This window comes from Phodopus roborovskii, unplaced genomic scaffold (assembly GCF_943737965.1).
Source record: "Phodopus roborovskii unplaced genomic scaffold, PHOROB, whole genome shotgun sequence".
Taxonomy (NCBI): Eukaryota; Metazoa; Chordata; class Mammalia; order Rodentia; family Cricetidae; genus Phodopus; species Phodopus roborovskii.
The window spans coordinates 56,554,333-56,574,428 of record NW_026126433.1 but is presented as its reverse complement, the minus strand read 5'-3'; the positions used below and the strand labels follow the sequence as shown (position 1 = coordinate 56,574,428).

At 40.9% G+C, this 20,096-nt stretch overlaps 1 protein-coding gene across 1 annotated transcript in view; it reads right to left on the bottom strand.

Annotated features, from left to right (window-relative positions):
- Ush2a (usherin) overlaps nt 1–18,747 on the bottom strand; it is a 213,811-nt gene extending 195,064 nt beyond the window's left edge. The window contains 1 exon segment of the mRNA XM_051185778.1: nt 18,573–18,747. Coding sequence (XP_051041735.1) covers nt 18,573–18,747 — 175 coding nt within the window.
- Nucleotides 18,748–20,096: the final 1,349 nt, after the last annotated feature.

The window sequence follows — 20,096 nt, the reverse complement described above, 5'->3', positions numbered from 1 at the left end:
GTGACAATGCTAGCCACTGAACAATCCTGCCTTTCATCTCAACCACTGCAAAAGTCTCTAAGGACCGTGGACAAGAGGGCAGTGGAATCAACTTTCTCCACGTTGCTTGGGCCAACAGTAGGCAAGTCTTCCAAAAGCTCCTAATCCACAGGTCTCATGCCATCAGCAGAAGGCAGATGTACTTAAAGCCTCTGATCTCAACAACTGTGGAGGACCTAGGGGTGGCTGTCCATGCTGCCAGCTAGTGAGTCTCTGTTACTCTCTAGTCATTCAGGTAAAATTTTACCCTTCTCAAGAACTCTGATGCTTTTGATGACTGGTAGCTTTGTCAGCTTAAAGCAGCAGCCAAGGCTCCAACTGTTACAAAACAGATTTTAGAAACAGGCATTTTAAGATTGCTACTGTTTATACTCTTAACATTAATCAATAAAGTTTTAATGAGGTACTAATCCAATTCTGACAGAGTTCTATACACCATACTATGCTATTATATGATCATAACTGTAACTATAAGCTCAAAAAAGGTACTTTTCATTGTGCTAAAGGCCTGTCAGTTGTATGTGTTCTTTCAGCCAAATCATTTCTAACATTAATATGCTGCTAATGTGTCCTAATATTTATATTTCCATAAACTCAAAGGATTCTTGTAAGTTCCAGGGAGCCAAACAGGTCAGATTCACTCCAAATATTCAACCTTTCCCTGGTCCTAGGATTCCCTTCCCTAACCTTGGGAACCCCTCCCTCATCTTAAAATTCTGACCTCAAATACCAGGACCTAAGAAAAACCTTTTTTTTTTTTTTTTTTTTTTTAACTTAACCTTGTCCTCTACTCTGCCAACATCTTGCCAAGTCTCAAAAAGATGCCAGAGTTCCATACAGTCAGAACTGCAATGAAAATCCAGCTACCAGGACGTGGTCCCACCCCAGCTTTCTCATTCCCCCAAAGATGATCACCACCTCAAGTCAGCAGGAAGCAGTCTTGAGAACTCAACATCCCGATTCCCTAACATGCCACGCCCAAACCCCCACCTTTTTAGTAACAATAAGAGGTGGGAATGTTGGAAACCAGCAGTCTGCTGACCCTGCCTCCCCCATGATGGGCGGGATGCTCATGGTCATGACATCCTATGTCATGCATTACCTGGCTGCACAGGGGACTCAGTTATGCATGGGCACGTTCCCCTTTTAAAGCAAGTGCACTGAATGTGCCTCTCTCTTGTTCTCTTCCTCTCTCTCTCTCTTTCTCTTTCTCTCTCTCTCTCACTCCTCCTCTGTCCCCCTCTTTTGCTTTCTTCCTCTCTTTCTCTCCTGATTTCAGTTGGTCACCACTACCCCCCTCTTCCAATAAACTCCACATGGGCCCTGAAAAAAAAAAAACACACAGAGGTGATTATGTGTAGACAGTGCTGATATACTGAATATTGCTACTGGTTGATGAATTAATACTAACCCTAAAGGAATTCTTGAAGTCTTGGTTTAGCTCCTTGATAATAATAATAATAATAATAACAAAGAATTTTATCTGAGGAAGAAATGAAGAGCATGCTTGAGATGTACAGAAACAGCCCCTGTGGACTCAGTGGTTTTCATCTGCTGCCAGTTCTCTTGTGCTAGAATAACAGTACCAGAACACGTTAAAAAAGATCACCAGAGGAAAGAGCCATGAAGCTATGAAAGTGAGCGCCAAGGCAGAGCTTCGAGTAAGTACTCAATGAGATTGAAGTTATTGGTAGTAAGGGAATTACTTTATGTAGGGCCAAATGAATCAACTGTCATTTTAGCTCTAAGTACCACTACAGGGATTGTAAAATTCTTCCTACCTGAACAAAGACCATCTGATTTGTAGTACGCAGAGAATGGAGCATGACAAGAGGCTTACAGCACAGAAAAGGAACTCTTTGGGGTTGGAGGCCCAGACACTAGAAAAGAAAGAGCTATGATAATCTACAAATGGACAATATATAACTGTAGAAAGAAACATGACATGTATGAGCCAAGGCTGGATGAGTCATAGGGTAGGGAAGACAATGGTCTTCAGTGAGAAACCACCTGAGGAATAAGAGTAGGAGTTGCATGCTGGGGTCATGCCCAGTCAAATACCAACACATTAATTGTAACTAATGATATATTAAATTGATGAATGAGTACATGAATGGCCTAAAATTAGACAGCAGCTCATGCTTATGGTAGGGGAAATCTATGCTGGACCATACACTATGCACCCTTGTTTTAGCTTTGGGAAACAACAATACAAAGGGCGAGAACAAGACTCAGTAACTGTGAGAGCTCCCAGAAATAAAAGTTTACGGTACACAGGCACAGGGGACAATAGAAGACAGCAGAAAAACAAAGCAAACAAAAAAAAAACAAAAACAAAAAACAAACAAACAAACAATAAAAATGCTAAAGGGATCTGAGAAGGAATGAACATTTCAAACAGATTAAATGGAAAATTATGGATTTTTAAATTTAATATTCCATGGCATCATGGTCCTCGCAAAGACTGAATTTACTTTTTTATGCGAGTCAGGGGGACAGGGTATGTGCATGTGAGAGTAGGCCCCATAGAGTTCAGAAGAGGGCACCACATACCTGGAGCTAGAGTACCAGGCATTGCAAGTCATCTGATGTGAGGTTGGGAATCAAGCTCCAGTCTTCTGCAAGAAGAGAAAATTTTAACCATCGAGCCCTTGCTCTAGCCCCTGAACTTATTCTTGTCAAGATACAATTTGAGTAAATACATTCTACTGATTTTTGCCTCTGAAATGAAGAAAAATATAATCTACATGTGCAGCTAGCCACAGTTTCTCTGTGTTTCTCTGTGCATGCTTGTGACTAGTGAGCTTGTGACATTCAGGTTTTAAGCTACAGTCATCCCTGTCCATTCAATCTCTTGTTTGCATAGCATCATTGCAAGAATAGGAGGCCCTTAACATGACTGATCATGCCAGGAAGAGAGGCGGGGAAAGACAGAAGTAAATAAAGAATGTATGTTTTTAATAGCATAATTATGAAACCAATATAATGTGCTATAGCACAATTTATATTTTACTTTACTTCTCCCTCGTTTAAAAAAATTCTAAAAAAATTGTAAATCAATCAATAAGATTACCACAGCACACTGTTATATTTTCTTTTAATCTTTTGACTCTATTTTTAAGAAAATCAGGCTAGTAATACTAGTATTTATTTCCCTTGAAACTACTTTTTAACTATTACTTTAAGCCTAAAAGAGTAATAATTTTGCTTTAATACCATCTAATGGGAATTTTTAAAGGCATAAATGTGTTACCCAATCATTTTAATAAAGTTATAAGTACATGACATTCTCCCCTATTATAAGAAACACCAACAGTAGACATTATAAATGTTTAATCTTCACTAATTCAAAAGGAGTGAATAAGATGTAATTTCTGTGTTTAAATATTCACTTCTTTACTAGTAAATTTGAATATTTAATGATACTTGTCATCATTATTTCATCAGTGCATATTCTTTGCTTCTGTTGTTGAGCATTCAATTTAAAAATAAGTGACTATTCATTACATATTAAGGATATTGATCAGTGGGCATGCCTTCAGAATATATTTTCCATGGTTCATTTCATATATTAATATTTTTCAATGAAAAGTGTATTATTGTCCTGTAATATATGCAATATAAAATCTATTTTAACTATTTATAAGTGGGCAGTTAAATGGCACTGAATATATCTGTTTTTTAGCCATCTATCACCCACCTCCAGAAAGTTCCTATTTTCCCTTCCTATCAAGCAATTCCTGGCCATTCTTCTCCCAACCTTTGCCAGTCACATGTTAGTCAAATCATTGTTTCTGTCAAACACCAGAGAAAACAGAACTGTGGAAGGTGTTAACTTTGATGAGAGTTTCAGAGGTTCCAATCCATCCAGCCAGGGAATGCAGGAGAGAGTAGGGGGTGTGGGGAAGGCCAGCTTCCCCCTTTGCCCCATTTATTTCTCCTTGGTCCTCTAGCTTTTGGGGCAGTGCTGCCTATATGCAGGGTTGGTTTCCCCTGCCAGTTAATCCCATTGTACAAGGCCCTCAAAGATGCACCCAGATGTGGGCTTTTCTGATCTAGAAACTTCTTAGTCCAATCAAGTTGGCAATCAAAATGAAGCATTACAGACATGTGTAACACTTGGTGTAGTTGAGTGAAACATACTGCTAGGTTTAAATGTGTTGTAAAATATATGTTTGAACTTTCCTTTGATTCTAAAAAGAAGTATGCCTACATGTATATATATACATATATACCATGAGTTTCTGAATACTGATTCATGCATTGAGAAAAACTTGAATCCTTATTCCCCTTGGCTGCTATGACTAAAGCTCCCCTAAGCACAGATGCACAAAGGTCAATTCAAGTCTTTGTCTCCAGTTCTTTTGGGTAGAGACATAAAAGTCACTTAGGTGTTCTGTTTACTCATTTTGGAAAGCCTGAAAACTACTCTTCATATACACAGCAATGTTTATTCTCAGAAGCAACTTGCCAGGTTTCAAACACTTGCTCTTTGAAACAGGGGGAAAGGAGAGAAACAATATTAAAAAGTGGACAAAATATATAAGCAGAGTTTTACAAATAATTTTTACACAATTTTTTATTAGAAACAATCTTGTTTTACATGTCAATCGCAGTTTTCTCTCCCTCTTCTCCTCCCCTGCCCCTCCCAACCCTCTATCCCATCCTCTTTCTGTTCCCTGGGGAGAATGAGGCCTTCCATGGGGGATCTTCAAAGTCTGTCACATCATTTGGAGCAGGGCCTAGACCCTCCCCCATGTATCTAGGCTGAGAGAGTATCCCTCTATGTGGAATGTACACTAGGGATAAATACTGATCCACTACCAGAGGCCCCATAGACTGCTCAGTCCTCCCAACTAACACCACATTCAAGGAATCTGTGTCGGTCCTATGCTGGTTTCCCAGCTATCAGACTGGGGTGCATGAGCTCCTCCTTGTTCAGGTCAGCAGCTTCTGTGGGTTTCTCCAGCCTGCTCTTGACCCTTTTACTCTTTACTCCTCCCTGTCTGCAATTGAATTCCAGGAGTTTGCAACTGAATTCCAGTGTTTAGCTGTGGGTGTCTGCTTCTGCTTCCATCAGCTCCTGGATAAAGGCTCTAAAAACACATTTCCCCATGATTAGAGTTCTAAGCAGCAGCAGAATTTTATCCTATCCTCTCCCTTCTGCTCCTCTCTGACCTAAGGAAAAGGAAGAGCTGTGCGTGGCACCAAAAGGTATAGCTGGCAGACATCAGCCCATACTTGTCTGTCTCTCCCATCAACCCCTGCCCACCCCCAGAGGGGTTCTTTTCTCTTGGTTGGCCTGAAGGTCACATTGAACTTGCAACAATTTACATCTTCAAAATCAGGTTCATTAGTTCCAACTTTCTGACTTAACTCTTGGCCCCAGGATTTCCCCTTCTAAGAGATGTTAAGGAGGTGGGAGGGGTAGAAAAGGAGGAAGGGTAGGGACCTGATGGAGCCAGGAGGTGAAGGTAACTGTGGAGGAATGGAAAGAATGAGAGATTGTGTGGGAAATAAGATTCTGGGTCACAATATAGGCTGATGGAGAGATAACACACCAGAAACAGATGACCTAAGTGATAGCCACTCCAAGGATGCCCCACCCCCATGGTCTCTCTCTCTCTCCCACCAGGAAGTCAGAGAGCATGCTGGGGTCCTGGCCCCAGACCTAGCCCCCACAGGTCAATTCTGCACCTCTCTCCACACCCCCAATGGGCATGGTCAGTGCAAAAGGTGGATATCTCACTACAATGAGACCAAGCGCAATGTTGCACATGTATGAAGACGCCATGCTGAAACCCACTCTTTTGTGTACTGACTACCAATATTAATGCCAAAGAGTCCTTGTAGAGTCTGGTTTTGATCGTTGACTAACATTACTTGAGGTCATAAAATTAACTCACTGTCTTTCCTTAAGAATAGCAAATATAAAATCAATTAGCTTAGCTCTCCTGTTTTCAAATGTTATTAAAGCAAAAACTGCCTGAGCCCCACCTTGAAGAAGTGCAAGAATAACACTCAGTTCCTCTACCCTTCATAGATATTAATGCCTACTTCCAGAACATTTAGAGTTGCTACTTCTGTTATTTCTAAAGAAACCCTTTCAGACTCATATTGCTAGTTTATATAAAATCTCATAACGACTTGACTTGAGTCGCTAATGAAAAACTTCCAGTTCTTTCCTGGTTCTGTACAACACTGCTTTCCTAGTCTTGGTTTCTTAGTGCTTGCTTCTCTCACATCTTGCTAATAGAATTGTAATTTAGGATGTGTTTCACATAGATTAAACTAATACAATACATTAGTCCTGGCAGGTACAATGTACAGATTTGAAAAGCAAGACAAAGGGAATAGATAGTCTCTCCTGAGAATTAAGATAGCAGGCTACAGCCAGATTTCAGTTTGGCTACAATCCACATCATCAGTTAACTGGGCTCACAGAATTGTTTCTAAATTTTTAAAAAACCATGTCAAGATTTACTCTACCTATGACTTTGCTTTAAGAAACCTGAAGTGTTTTGGAGAATGAGAAGTACCCTAGCTAGTACAAAATAATTATATGAGCAGTACTGAGAATTTTATAAAGGGTAGGGTTCCTCATCAACCTTATCCAAAATGTTCATTGTAGTTTTTTTGTTTTATTTTCCCCAGGTTACCATGGAAAGAAAAGAAATCCTGGGAAAGAGCTGGAGAGGAAAGAGTCTGGTGATCAGCAGAAGGAGGGGGAGGGGTCCTGCTGGTGATCAGAAGAGGGAGGGGGAGGGGCCCTGCTTGTGATCAGGAAAGGGAAAGGGGGTTCCTACACTCAAGACTTTATAAGATCACTACATCAAACCCAGAGAATGCAATATGCCTTGTTCCTTGAGGAGGGATCTTAAATGGGTGGTGAGCTGTCAAGTTAAGAAAACCTCAGGTCAAGCAAGCCAGAACTTCACAGATGCTCCCCTACAAAAGCAACAACAATGACCTGGACCCCACCCTCCAAAACGATATACAGAACCATCCCAGAAGGTATATTCTGACAATATGTTAGAATCACTTGCCCAAGAGGTTCTCAAATGTCTGTCCCAGCCTCTGTGCTCAGCAACCTACTTCCTAATCTGCAGAAAGGACATGATAATTATGTCATGTGAAACAGTCTGGAGAAGGAAGCTCTTGTGAACAAGGAAAAATATTTACCGAAGGCACGAGGAGACAGAGACAAGTAATGAGACACACTGTAAGAGCCTGGGAGGTAAGAGCAAGTAGCATAGCAGAGAAAGATGGAAGCCTTTGCAAGAGTTGAGGAGCAAGTAATCTAAACTTATCTCCTGGGGCATCTGTGTGAGAATCTCACCATGAGTAGTTAATCTTCAGAGTAAGTTGGTTCTCCAGATACTGCTAAAGCCTAGGGGTCATTGGGCTCCTGATGTCTGTAGAAGACACCATAAGGCTCCAGAGTGCAGCCCCCCCCCCCAGGACTCATAGCATAGTACTTAAAGTGCAGGAATTCTGGTTTCACCTTGTGCCCTTAGTCTCAATCTGCCTGCCTCCATGAATGTTAAATTAAGGCTGACCATTCACAACCCCTACTCTTCCTCCTCCTCCTCACTATCTGCTTGTATTAAATCCTCACCAAGAGTTCAAAGAGTCTGTGACCCATGCAAGGTCCTCCCCTACCATCCCAGGCCAGTCTCCCAGGCATAACCGGACAGCTCCAAAAATTGCTCAACAACACTGTAACTATAACGTCACTGGCTTACCTTTTTCTTCCTTCCGGTGTCAGTTTCCACCTAAGCACCACCTTTGTTTTTCACATTTGAACTTCTAAATGTTGCTAAGGAAAAATAGCCACTTGTGGGGGCCATAGAGAGCATGGAACCTATCAACTTCTGACTAAATTCAGAACAGAGATCTGGAAAGCTAGTGGTACTCCTAGTGGCACTCAATCAGCTTCTCACATTCCCCACGTAAATGCACCCCCAGACCCTTTTCTCTGAGAGATGATTGGATTCAACATGGAGAGAGCATGGCCGGACAGTGTATGCACACCCTCCCTTCACAGTGCAATCCCATCTCACCTCTGGCACCGATGCATCCTAATCTTGATTTTGTACATTGAATTCTTTTAAATTATATATTCATCTTTTATTTCTGCCTCAGCCCATCCTTGCTGTGTGCTACCCTCTATCTCTGCTCAAGCCCTGTGAAAGTATAGTCAGTACTCATCTGTTCTGTGGGTTCTCTCCCTGCTTCCTCCTGTTCTTATGAGGTATTTACTACATTGGATAAACCTGACTTGAAACCACAGTGGCCTCCCATTGGTCAAATCTAGAAGCCAAGTTTAGCTCTTTCTCTCTTTAAACTATCAGCACCTGACACATGGAGTCCTATCCTCTGTTGTTCCCCCTTTAAAAATTAGTTTGCTCTCCTGACTTCCCGATTTCCAGAGAACATAGTTCAACTCACCATCTATAATTACAGGTCCAGAGAATCTGATCCCTTCTTTTGACCTATGCAGGCTCCAGGCATGCACATGGTGCACAAACATGCTTCCAATTAAAACATCCATCCACATATAGTTAATTAACTATTTTTTAACAGTTTTAATGTACATGAAGGCATATCACACAGATGCTTACACAAATGTGAATTATGGCTTTATTTGTGATAAGCAAGAACTGAAAATAGCCAGATGTCCATCATGGCACATTCATTGAATGATATACCATGTAGCAACGGAAGGTAGGAATCACTGATGGACAAACCTTGAACAACTTTAAGAGAACAAATTCAGAAACAACAGATGGAAACTCTATTATGTCACTATTAGAGTGTTATGGAAAACCAAATAAACGTGGTCATCAGAGCTGCATGGCCAAAGATGTCTGAAGAGGACTTTGGAGATCGGAAAAGTATTCTCAATTATTTCCTCATAGACTTGATGGTGATAAGATGGAGTAATCCTATGAAAATTTACCAAATTATACATTTTGAAAGACTTAAACGCAAGAGCTTTGCCTATGAACTACACTCACTGGGAAAGTTCTAGAATCATATAGCTGTTCCCACGACTTCCTTCTTTCTCACACCACATTGAAGCAAGCCTCTTTCTGTTCAGAAATTCACTAACTCTTCAAAATTGATCATCCACGAGCCCATGGTTTAAGCCCCACCTCCTGCCGGGCTGTTTCATGACCTTGAACAATCTTGACCATCCAGCTCATCTATTCCAACTGCTGTCCCTGCTGTTATTCAATTAAGCTTTGATTCCAGACCAGAGACTCCTAGACAGAAGGTCCCAGCCCAGATCTCCCGTGGGCACAACACACAGTTCACATAGGCACAGCAGAGTGACTAACAGTTGGATCCAGGGTTTTCTGGTTCAACTCACAGACAAAAAAACAATATGCCCCTGGGTTTGTACAATGCCTGGTAGAGATAGTCATTGCTTCCCATAAGGTAAATAAATAGCATCACATTTTAAATGGGACTCATTAAATACATTCATAAAAGCAATCAAGATATTTCAGTAACACCACAGAGCCTTTACACAACTCATAAAAAATACCATTTTCCTGATTACTAGCCTTTAAACACAGCTCCCAAATAATGCATTTATCTTGGCCTGGAAATGAAAGATATATGACAAGTGGAAGCTAACTTCTTGCCTATGTGTAAACATTCTCTGAACATTGTTCTTTTAACATGAGATTCTTGAGCCAATCTCAATAATGAACACCATATCAGCTAGAGTCAGTAAAGACATAGAAAGAAAAAAGGTAAAGGGTATGTACTATAGATCAGATGATCACATAGACAGGTTGATTATGAAAGCTATGATCTAAAAATGCAAATTGTCTAGTTTACTAGCATGTATATGCCATTGTTCCCACAAACTGCCTCTTCTCATGTGTATCAGCTGAAACACGTCATCTCTGTGTTTACATGTAATTTTAGAAATGCCTCTATGATCCCACCTTACAATGGCTTAGTAGTCTGGTTTCTCCCATGGCTCTTGTGAGACAATGAGTCTTAGCTAGGAGATCATTATAGTGGTCTAGCAGAAGGTTAGACTTGGAGCAACCGAGAGTTCTCAGCTCTGCATGTGCTAGACATGGGAGCTGCGATTCACCTTCTGGCCTTGCTCTTTGTTCCTCCATAGTCGTCAAAACAATTGACTGAGAAATACAAGCAACACAATAGATCTTATAGCAGAAGACATGACTGAAATACTGCTTTGGTCCCTAGTTCATGGACCCTTACAGTCCTGTTTTTCTCTCTACTGTGGCCTCTGCAGAGCTTATAGACATCTGTCTGACCCTGACTGTCTCTAGTGCCTGAAACTACATGGGCTCCAGTCACATACACTCCTAGACACAATGTTATCACTGGCTTAATTTCATTTGAATGGCATGTGCACATATGTGCTTGCTCTCCAACATGAGCCTATATGGGTGGAGACCAGATGTCAATGTTGGTTGTCTCCTCATTTGCTTTCCACTTTATTTGAGGCAGAATCTCTCACTGAACCCAGCTCTTGATGACTCAGCCAGGATGGATAGCCAGCCAGCAAGAGGAATCTTGTTCACTTCCTCAGAACCAGAAGTTGGCACATACAATCTATATCCAAACCAAAAGTTGGCACATTTCACCATATCCAGCTTTTAATGTAGATTTCCTGGTGTTGAACCAGGTCCTAGTGCTTTTGCAGGAAGTGTACTAGTGAATGGGCTGTCTCCCCAGACTATTTCCCCAGGTTTGAGTTATTATTATTTCAATACCTACCTGTATTCTCCTTTATTTTCACCTGTCTCTGTTATTTACTTACTGTTGTAAAGCTATGTCTGTGTTATTCCAAGTCCATGTAGTACACCGACTATAAGGAAAGCAATATATTGATTTTTTAAAAAACTATCTGTTATAAATATCTTTATATCACAGCTATTTTCTGTTGTCTGCAGAGTGGACTATGTAAGAACTCGAAAACTTAAGTGGCACATCCTAGACACTAACTACTGTGTGTGTGTCATCCCTCTGGGTACCTAGAGCAGAGAGAAGTCATTATGACTGCTAAGTGGGGAGGTTTGGAGACATATTCACCCCGCTCGTTTAGTTCCTCTGCCTCTTGGTTTTCTAGAACATTGAAATCCACTGGCAGATTTACTAAAGAGTGTATCTCTCTGTGTATTTGTTTCTCTGCTTACCAGTCAAGAACCTATTTAATTTTTTTTCAAAGAGAAGAACTTGCAGGGTTTTTTTCTGCATGAAAGCTAACATGGGGTTAAGTAAATTAGACTTCTCAGTGTCTCATGGCAAATGAAGCCTGAATTATAACTCTATCCCCTAACCAGACAATAATCAATATTTCAGTGCTTAACTGTAAGTCTGTGGATAGAATAAAAAGTCCTCTAATTTTCAAGATGAAAGTAGAAATTGTTCTTTTGATTACTCACAGCAAGTAACTAATGAATAATGGTGGAGAGAGTGGGCATGTTGAAGGAATTTGGGTATTCAAGCCTTCACTCCATAAACAAGCTCAAAATGCAACTAGTCCTTCTAATAGAATCTAAATAGCTATCATTTGTCTCAAGGAACGATAGATAATAAATTCATGTTGTTAGCAGCAACCAGATTTGTATATACATTAATGTCTTAATTTACAAAAGATCCAATTTGTGTGGTAAGACAGAAAAAGCACAGTGTATTTCTTAATCAGTTCCCATGATCTCATTTACCTTATTAGGATTTGTTATTATTTGTAAAATTAATTAGCTTCCCCTTTGCACCATACTTTCACTGATTCTCTGGAAGAGGAAATGGTGGCTTGATGGTCCCGAAAGACACATGGGCTGAGGCTGGCTGAGCTGGTGACTAATGATTCAATGCCGGGAAATGCAGCAATTCCCCTCAGAGCTCTGTTGGGTAAGTGCAGAGAGACAAAAGCACAATGACCAGCACTTGTCCCACAGTCAGACAACTCATGTGTAACTGTGCTGTGTGTGAGGGTCTGGACAGATGCCCACTGCAGACTAAGCTGAGCTCACATGCCCAAAGAATAATGGTTGTCAAGAAAGAAACCTGTCCAGGTTGTTTCCACAGCCACCTTGCCCCAAATAAACACACAGATGCTATATAATTATAAAACTGTTGGCCAGTGACTAGGACTTCTTGCTGACTATTTCTCTCTTAATTCTTAATCCATAAATACTAATCTATGTATTTCTGCATGGCCTTATTTTACTAGAGAATACCTGATCTATCCTATTTTCCTGGTCTTTACATGGTGTCTCCTTACAGTGCCTCTCTGCCTCCTCTCCCCAGAATTCTCCTCCTCTAGTGTGAGATTGCAAAAACTGGAGATTGTCTAAAGTCTGAGGACTTGTGTGAATGACCCACCTTGCACTGTGGAAGGTAACCTTAAGTCCAAACCAAGCATGCTCAATGATCAACAGAATCTGTGCCAGACTTTGGCCTAATGTTATGATTGGGTACAGAGTATCTGTTATTGCAAAATAACAATAAAGACAAACTTAATGTAAAATAATAAAGTATATTTCAAAAAACTATCACAAAGCACCATTACACTGAAATCATTCATTAAGCCAATTAAATATGCAATCACCTTAAATCAGTAACCACTGGGGATTGTCTGTCACCATGGTGGATGAAGACACTGGGGACTTTCTGTCACTGTGATGGGTGAAGATACCAAATTGACCAGTGGAGACTGTCTTGTCACTATGGTGGGTGAAGATACCACATTGAACAGTGGGGACTGTCTGTCGTCATGATGGTTGAAGATACCAAATTGACTCAAACAATAAGTTACATGCAATGACTCCAATGTATGTAATTTCTCAAAGTAATTCAGTGAACAATTAAAAAATAGCCATTGCCAGGCTGAGATGAGGCCCAGTAGGTACCTTGCTTGCCTGGCATGCACAAAGCCAGATGTTGTGGCATATTTCTGTAATCAAATCATTGGGGATGTGGAGGCAGGGGTATGAGAAGTTTAAGGCCATCTTTAGCTGTATAGTGAGTTAAAGGCCAATCTGTGATATAGGATACTTTTTCTAAAAGAAAAGGAAAGAAGAGAGGAAGAGGAGTGGGAGGGAAAGAGGAAGGGAGGGAGAGGGGGATGACAAGGCCTAACAGTCTGTCTTGTATGTCCTCCCAATTTGGTTGCCTTGTGGTTTTATTCTTAGTATTTGATGTTGTTGTTTGGCTCCCTTTGGATCTCTGGGGATTTGGCAATAACCAAACTCCAGGGGAACTATTTCTTTTCTTAGATGTCACCTATAGTTGAAAGATGCCCCAAAGCCTACATCCCGAACTCCAAAATTGCCTATGCCTCAGAGACAACCAGTATCCAAATACTACACAGGCTTCTGGGGACAGGGGGCTCATCTGTATCTGTTTTAGCCAGTTGTTCTCAATAGTGCACCCCAGTATCCCATAGTCACCAATATCTACAGTCACTACTTGTGAGCATCTATTTCTTTAACTGAGTATTACCTTTAAAAATGTTCTCTTTAGAAGCTCATAGGCAGATCACACTTTGCTTCCTTCTTGCTCCCTGTCTCTCCCCTCCCCTCATGTGACCTACAGCTTGCTCCAGAGAGTTGTTTATCTGATATCATCACCCTGACTTCATCATCCTGAAGACAGGCTTCTTTGAACACATCCTCTTTGTGAAAAGACTCACATACTTACCATCATCACTTTCTGAATCTATTTCTTCATCTAGTCTTTCATTTACCCAGAGCACTTCCCTCCTTAGTGAAAACTGCCATTTCCCTTAAACGTGAAAATAGAGAGTAAGTCCCGAGTCCACACCTTCCATTTAGCCTGTCCAGAGCTTCCCCTACTTTTCCACTTACTCTCCATCTTCACCCCTGCTTTGTGTTGTATACAATCCAGCACTCAGAGTCCTGTAAATGTACTGTGTATTTGGTACTTGTCCTGCTAAGGGTAACTATTGTTTTGATGAAACGCTGTGACCAAAAATCAATTGGGGGGGAAAGGGTTTGTTTGGCTTACACTTCCACATCACAGTTCATCATCAAAGGAAGTCAGGACAGGAATTCTAGCAGGGCAGGAACCTGGAGGAGGGAGCAGACACAGAAGATACTCATTTGCCCATCTGGCTTGTTTAGTCTGCTTTCTTTCCCTTTCTTGTCTTTTTTTTTCTTCTTTTTTCTTCTCTCATACAATATATCCCCCCTCCTTCTGGCCCCCATGCCCTTGCTCAGATCCACCCCTTCTCTATTTCATTTCAGAAAAAGCAGGCCTCACAGGGACATCAACCCAACATGGCACAACAAGTTACTGTAAGACTAGGCACAAACTGTCATCATCAGGGCTGGATTGGGCAACCTGGTAGGAAGAAAACAGTTACAAGAAAAGGCAAAATAGAGCCTCCACTAAACCCACTGTGGGGAGTCCCACAAAAACACCAAACTCACAACCATAATGTGTTTGCAAAGGACCTAGTGCAGACCCACACAGGGTCCATGATTGATGTGTCAGTGTCTGCTATTCCCTACCAGCCCTGCTGAGTCAAATCTGATCTTCTGCTGTCCTCATCCTTCCGGCTCCAAGAATTCTTGCTCCCCATCTTCCATTAGGTTCCTTGAGCTTTGAGGAGAGGGAACCAATGGAGATCTACAATTTATGCTCACTCTCTACCTAATGTTTGTCAGCCTGGATGCCTGAACATATATATATATTGACCATTGGCCCAGGAACGACACAATGAGATGGACTGGATCCTGCCCCATCATCCCCTATATGGAGACTCACAACCATCTGTAACTCCAGCGTTAAAGGACTCAACACCTTCTTTTGGCTTCATAGAACTAGACACACATGTGGTATACAGCCATGCATGCAGGCAAGACACTCATACATGTAAAATTAATTAAATAATTTTTAAAGGAAGAATGAGGACATTTTTGCCTTTCTCCATTATAACTGTTGTTACTATGGCTCTAGCTCAGCAACACAGGGTAAATTAATCACTAGCATGGGATAGGCTAGTCTCAGAATCAGAAGACAAATGCTTTCTCTTGTGTGCAGCTTGGGCATGTTCTTGGACAGCAGGGAATGCTTGCACAATCTACTTCAAACAGTTAAAGATTTTGTAATCACTTCTCTCATCATACTCTAAGATATACTTATGCAAATGGCCTCTTTCAACCCAACTACATCAGTAGCAACTGTCTCGTCCTCACCCACCACTACCCACTATTTCACCAATGGCTCCCATACACAGTGTTTAGAAGAAATGCCTCCGTGGTCTTCCAGTGTAACTTTGGGAATCCATAGAGAATAGCCCCTTCCCCTATCCTCTGCTTCTCTGCTCTCCACACCAAGCCCCTTCCCAAGGTGCCAAGGTAAAAGCTGACTGATAACATTGTGTTCTTCACCACTAGCTGCGCTATTATGATCTAAAACTGGGTTTTTCTTCAGTGCCAAGGGAAATCCCATGAGTATCTGTTGCTTGTATATCAATGGCCAAGAATACTGAAGCAGAGGAATGGGGGAGCAGGAGGGGGCTCTCATGGGGCATTTGCTTCAGACACAGTCTCTCAGCCAAAGTCTTCCTGGCTGTGGTTCACACACAGGTTCATTCTTTCTTTAAGAGATACAGTAAGAGGCTCACTGCATAGACATGAACTCAAGCTGTTGAGTTGTATAGACAAGGGGAGGATATTCTGTCAGCCTTTGAGATTTCCTTTTAAAACTGTGACCAGACATTTGTGTACACTCTTAGACTTTCATTTTAATCAGCAACCTGCAAATTGCATATTCATCTGCCTAGACACAGGGCAGGCACTGTTCTTAGAGATAGGGATATACATTATATTACAGACACATGTCTGGAGAAAGGAAATCTTGGTTGAACATGAAGTCCTGGAGGCAAAAGTGTTTTAAGAAAACAAATGGAGTTGGGGGACAGGACTCCCAAGGAAGGAACCTTATTTCAAACTTCCTGGAACAAAGCCAAGCACATTGCCAGTGACTAATTTGCAAGTAACATTGCCTTGCTACACTGAAATATATCACACCAATATTTGTCTCTTAAATATTTCTGTCTGCATCCATGCACTTTCCTGCAAAAAAACTTCTAGTTGATCATAAGTGTATCCATTCTTAGTTAGTCAATGTTCAGTTCCAATAATCAGGACTGGTTTTGCAGGTTATTGTAGAGAATATCTTTTTAGAAGCTTTCATTTGGAAAATAAATCAGCTTCATGCATTACATGTTGAAATAAAATAAGAAAAATATTTATTTTACATTTCTTATATCTTTTTTAAGAGAAACCATCTTCATCTTATGTTGGTCTCTAGTCAAGATTATCTATTTAATGGCCTGAAAACCTTCAGATTTCCACTTGATCAAATGCAATAATTTATAAGCAATGTAGACTCTGTAGACTCTATCATCCTCACCACACTCCATCTTCTGAGTCAGAGTGGTAATGGGATGACAAAGCCTTCATTTTAATCTAAAACCTACATGGCAACTCTCCCTTCTTCTATCTTTACACTGTATAGCAGCTGTTGCCAGCCATGGCCATGCCTTCCTCAGCCTCTTGCATTGCAGATACATAGCACCATTTCCTCCAGGCTCCTCAGAAGTAGATACAGTTACTTGTTCAAGTCCATCTCTGTATCACTTAGAATAAAGAGGCCATGAAGAGTCATCTGAGCATAGCAGGAAATACATGAAAGACAAATAAAATACAAACAAAGATTACAGGTTAAGCAGTTTGAGCCCTAAATTATATATTCTTACTGATTAAAATGTTAATAATTCAGAGAGTTTAGGGTTTAAACATCAGATTGCTAACAAAACAAGTAAATAATTGAGCAAAGATTTAAATGGAAGGTAGGCTGGAGCCTGGAACTGAGGGCTGAGGTAGTGTGAGGGAGTCTGCAGGAGCTCTACATTCAGACAACGTGACTGCCATGGGAGAACTATGACCATGCCTTCTACTTCAACATAAATTTTATTATAGCTCCATCATTCACTGTTAACAGGCAGAGAAAAATAAAATAAAGTTTGGTGAGATAATGCCAATGACCCCCATATACATATATTGGTGTGTGTACACACACACACACACACACACACACACAGAGAGAGAGAGAGAGAGAGAGAGAGAGAGAGATGCCCAAACACACACACACACACACACAGAGAGAGAGAGAGAGATGCCCAAATTCCCTCTGTCTACCCTAACTCTTGTACTTCAAAAGCATCTAATTTGTATTATTTTCTTCCCATAACTAAATTCCAAGCCAGAGAAAATGTACTGTGTGTCTTCAGAAAGGGGCAAAAAGAGCAGAGATGAAGGAGGTCAAAGAGTCTCCCAAGAAGTGTGATGAGCAGGAGCATAAGGCCCTGTGGTCATTTGGTGGAAGCTGATGAAGCTCATTTACTATGATGCAACAGGAACAACAGAAGGCAGAGCAGTAAACAGCTAGCAGCACACAGAGAGAATGCTCCTCCACATTCCCCCTCCCCCAAATCTCCAGAAGTCCTGAAGACAAATGATACTAGCCACAATTTCCCTATATTCCCTAATGAAGTGGGTGAGTACTGAGATCCGTTTAATACAAACAGTCTAGGAACCTTCAGTTCAGAAGAAGGAAGCTGCAGAGTTCAAAAGAAAATAAAAACATGAAAGTCAAATACTATACAAATCTATACTTTCTTCTCATTGCATGGCATGGCAGTGTGAGGCCACCTAAGGACAAGAAGGCAGTGTCCTTCACGAAGGCATTGATAAAGAGGGTGCTGGTATTCACCTCTGAAAGGACTGAGGAAACTTGTAACTAAAACACATTCTGCTGTGAGGACGAAGAGGGACCAGTCTTCACTAAAAAGTCTGTGGTGTGATGGACCGAGTTTCACAGGATGACAAGAAACATCACATCTATTAGCCTTGCACTGTAATTCCATTTGGCAGACTGCATGCTCAGGCTGAGGAGTGCAAGTGTAACTAAACAATCTTTCAAGTGTCATGAATACCTGAGGAGAGATAAATACAAGCTTAATGCATTTTGTCTAAATCAAAGACAGCCAAGATAAGGGCAGTAAAGGAATACACTGTAGACACAGATGTGACCAATAATTTCCTTGAAAATGGAGTTTAGAATCACCATTAATATTTCATATCAAATGAAAATATTACATTACTATTTAAATTTAGCCCTTCTTAACAACACAATGACTATGGAGAGAAAATGAGATTGCTGACCTACTGTATTAGGATATTTATTTTACATTTTTACACACAGAGTTCTTCTCTACCTTTATACAGGAGAATTTGCTCAGAAGCTGGGTCAGTGAGTAAGGAGAAAAAGGTAACTGGATAAAAGTCAAACTTCCCTATGAAGAAGACACACACTTAAAGTCAGGGATCTTTCTCACTGCTTTCCTGTCCTTGCTCATTAACAAGGTCTTTGAAGTTAAATCCCTGCTCACCCATTCATTAGCAATGTACCTCTTCAAAGAGTGCTTTAATGTCTCAGTTTACCCATCAGGAGAAGAGACAGGTTCCTAATGACCATCACTTGGGTGAGAGTTTTGTGAGATGTAACATAGAGCACCTGGGACAGAGAACACATCTCAGATGCTACCGCCAAGGATTTACAGTTATACCCATTTCCACTGGTAGCAGGTTTTGGTGTTCTTTGAAGTTCATATGGCATGTTGGCATTTAAGAAACATTATCTATGACCTAGGCATGGTGGGAGATGCCCGTATTCCTAGCAAGGCTGAATCAGGATAGTGAGTTTGAGGCCAGCCTGTTTGACATAACATCCCATCTCTAAACAGCAATAACAACAAACAAAACCATGTATGTATGTATGTATGTATGTATGTATGTATGTATGTATGTATCTTTCTCACAGGACCAAGTATTAGGTTGGTGTTGACCAAATATCAAATTTTGTACTTTTTCCAGCTGGCATTTATGTGGAGGGTCCCCAGGATAGGAAGATGGTAACACCACATTACCTGAAGAGGTCTGAGCCATGACTGTGCTGAGCAAACAGCATGGGCAGGAAGAAGTGTTGTGTACTCAGGTAACGGAAGTACAGACTAATCCAGGGAGCTGATTTGTGCAAATGTAGTACCACCCAGAGAGGCTACATCTATATTTGGGGTGTTACAGGGTTACACTGTGCATGGAGCAACACAACTTGTGCTTAGTTAAAAACCAAGCAAACGAATGCCTAGGTAGGTGTACCCGGCTTTTCTTTCTTTTAGGCCTCCAACCAGCCCACAAATCCTAACACAGACACTTATCATTAGTTTTCAATGCCCAGCCTATGCATAGCTTTTTTTCTGGCTAGCTCTTTTAACTTAAATTAACCTGTTATCTCTTTATCGACCTTTTGCCTCAGGGCTCATTGCTTTTCTTTCCTTTTGTAGATCTTACTTTCACTTCTCATGTCTGCTGGCTGGGGAGTGTGGGAGGGGGATACTTGGCTTCTGGCCTGGGCATCTTCCTCCTTTTCCTTTTCTTGTTCTTTTTCTTCTTTTCCTGGAGATCTCCTCCTATTTATTCCTTTTGCCCAGCAACTCCACCTACCCTTTCTTCTGCCTCAATTGGCCACTTGGTTTCTTATTAGACCAATCAGGTGCCTTAGGCGGGCAAGGTGAAACAGGTGCAATAAATCTTTACATAATTAAACACACATCTTTACAGCATTAAGCAAATGAGGCATAAACAAAAGTGACAAGTGGCACACCTTACATAGATAAGTGAAATTCTGAAGCATAAACAAATGTAACACACCTTTGCCTAGTTAAAATAATATTCCACAACACCTTGGTGATCTTGTCATGGGAAGACCTTCCCCTGTGTTGTTGAAAGTGAGACTGTATATATAAAAGTGTGGGGATTTTGTTTTAGCTAATAATTGGATGATATGGAATGCACTGGTATACTTACATCAATAATAAAAGACAATGTTTGAAACATGGACTTTGCAGATATTTTAAGATGTAAAATCCATAGAAAGACTTTGGGCTACTATGCTGTACATAATTT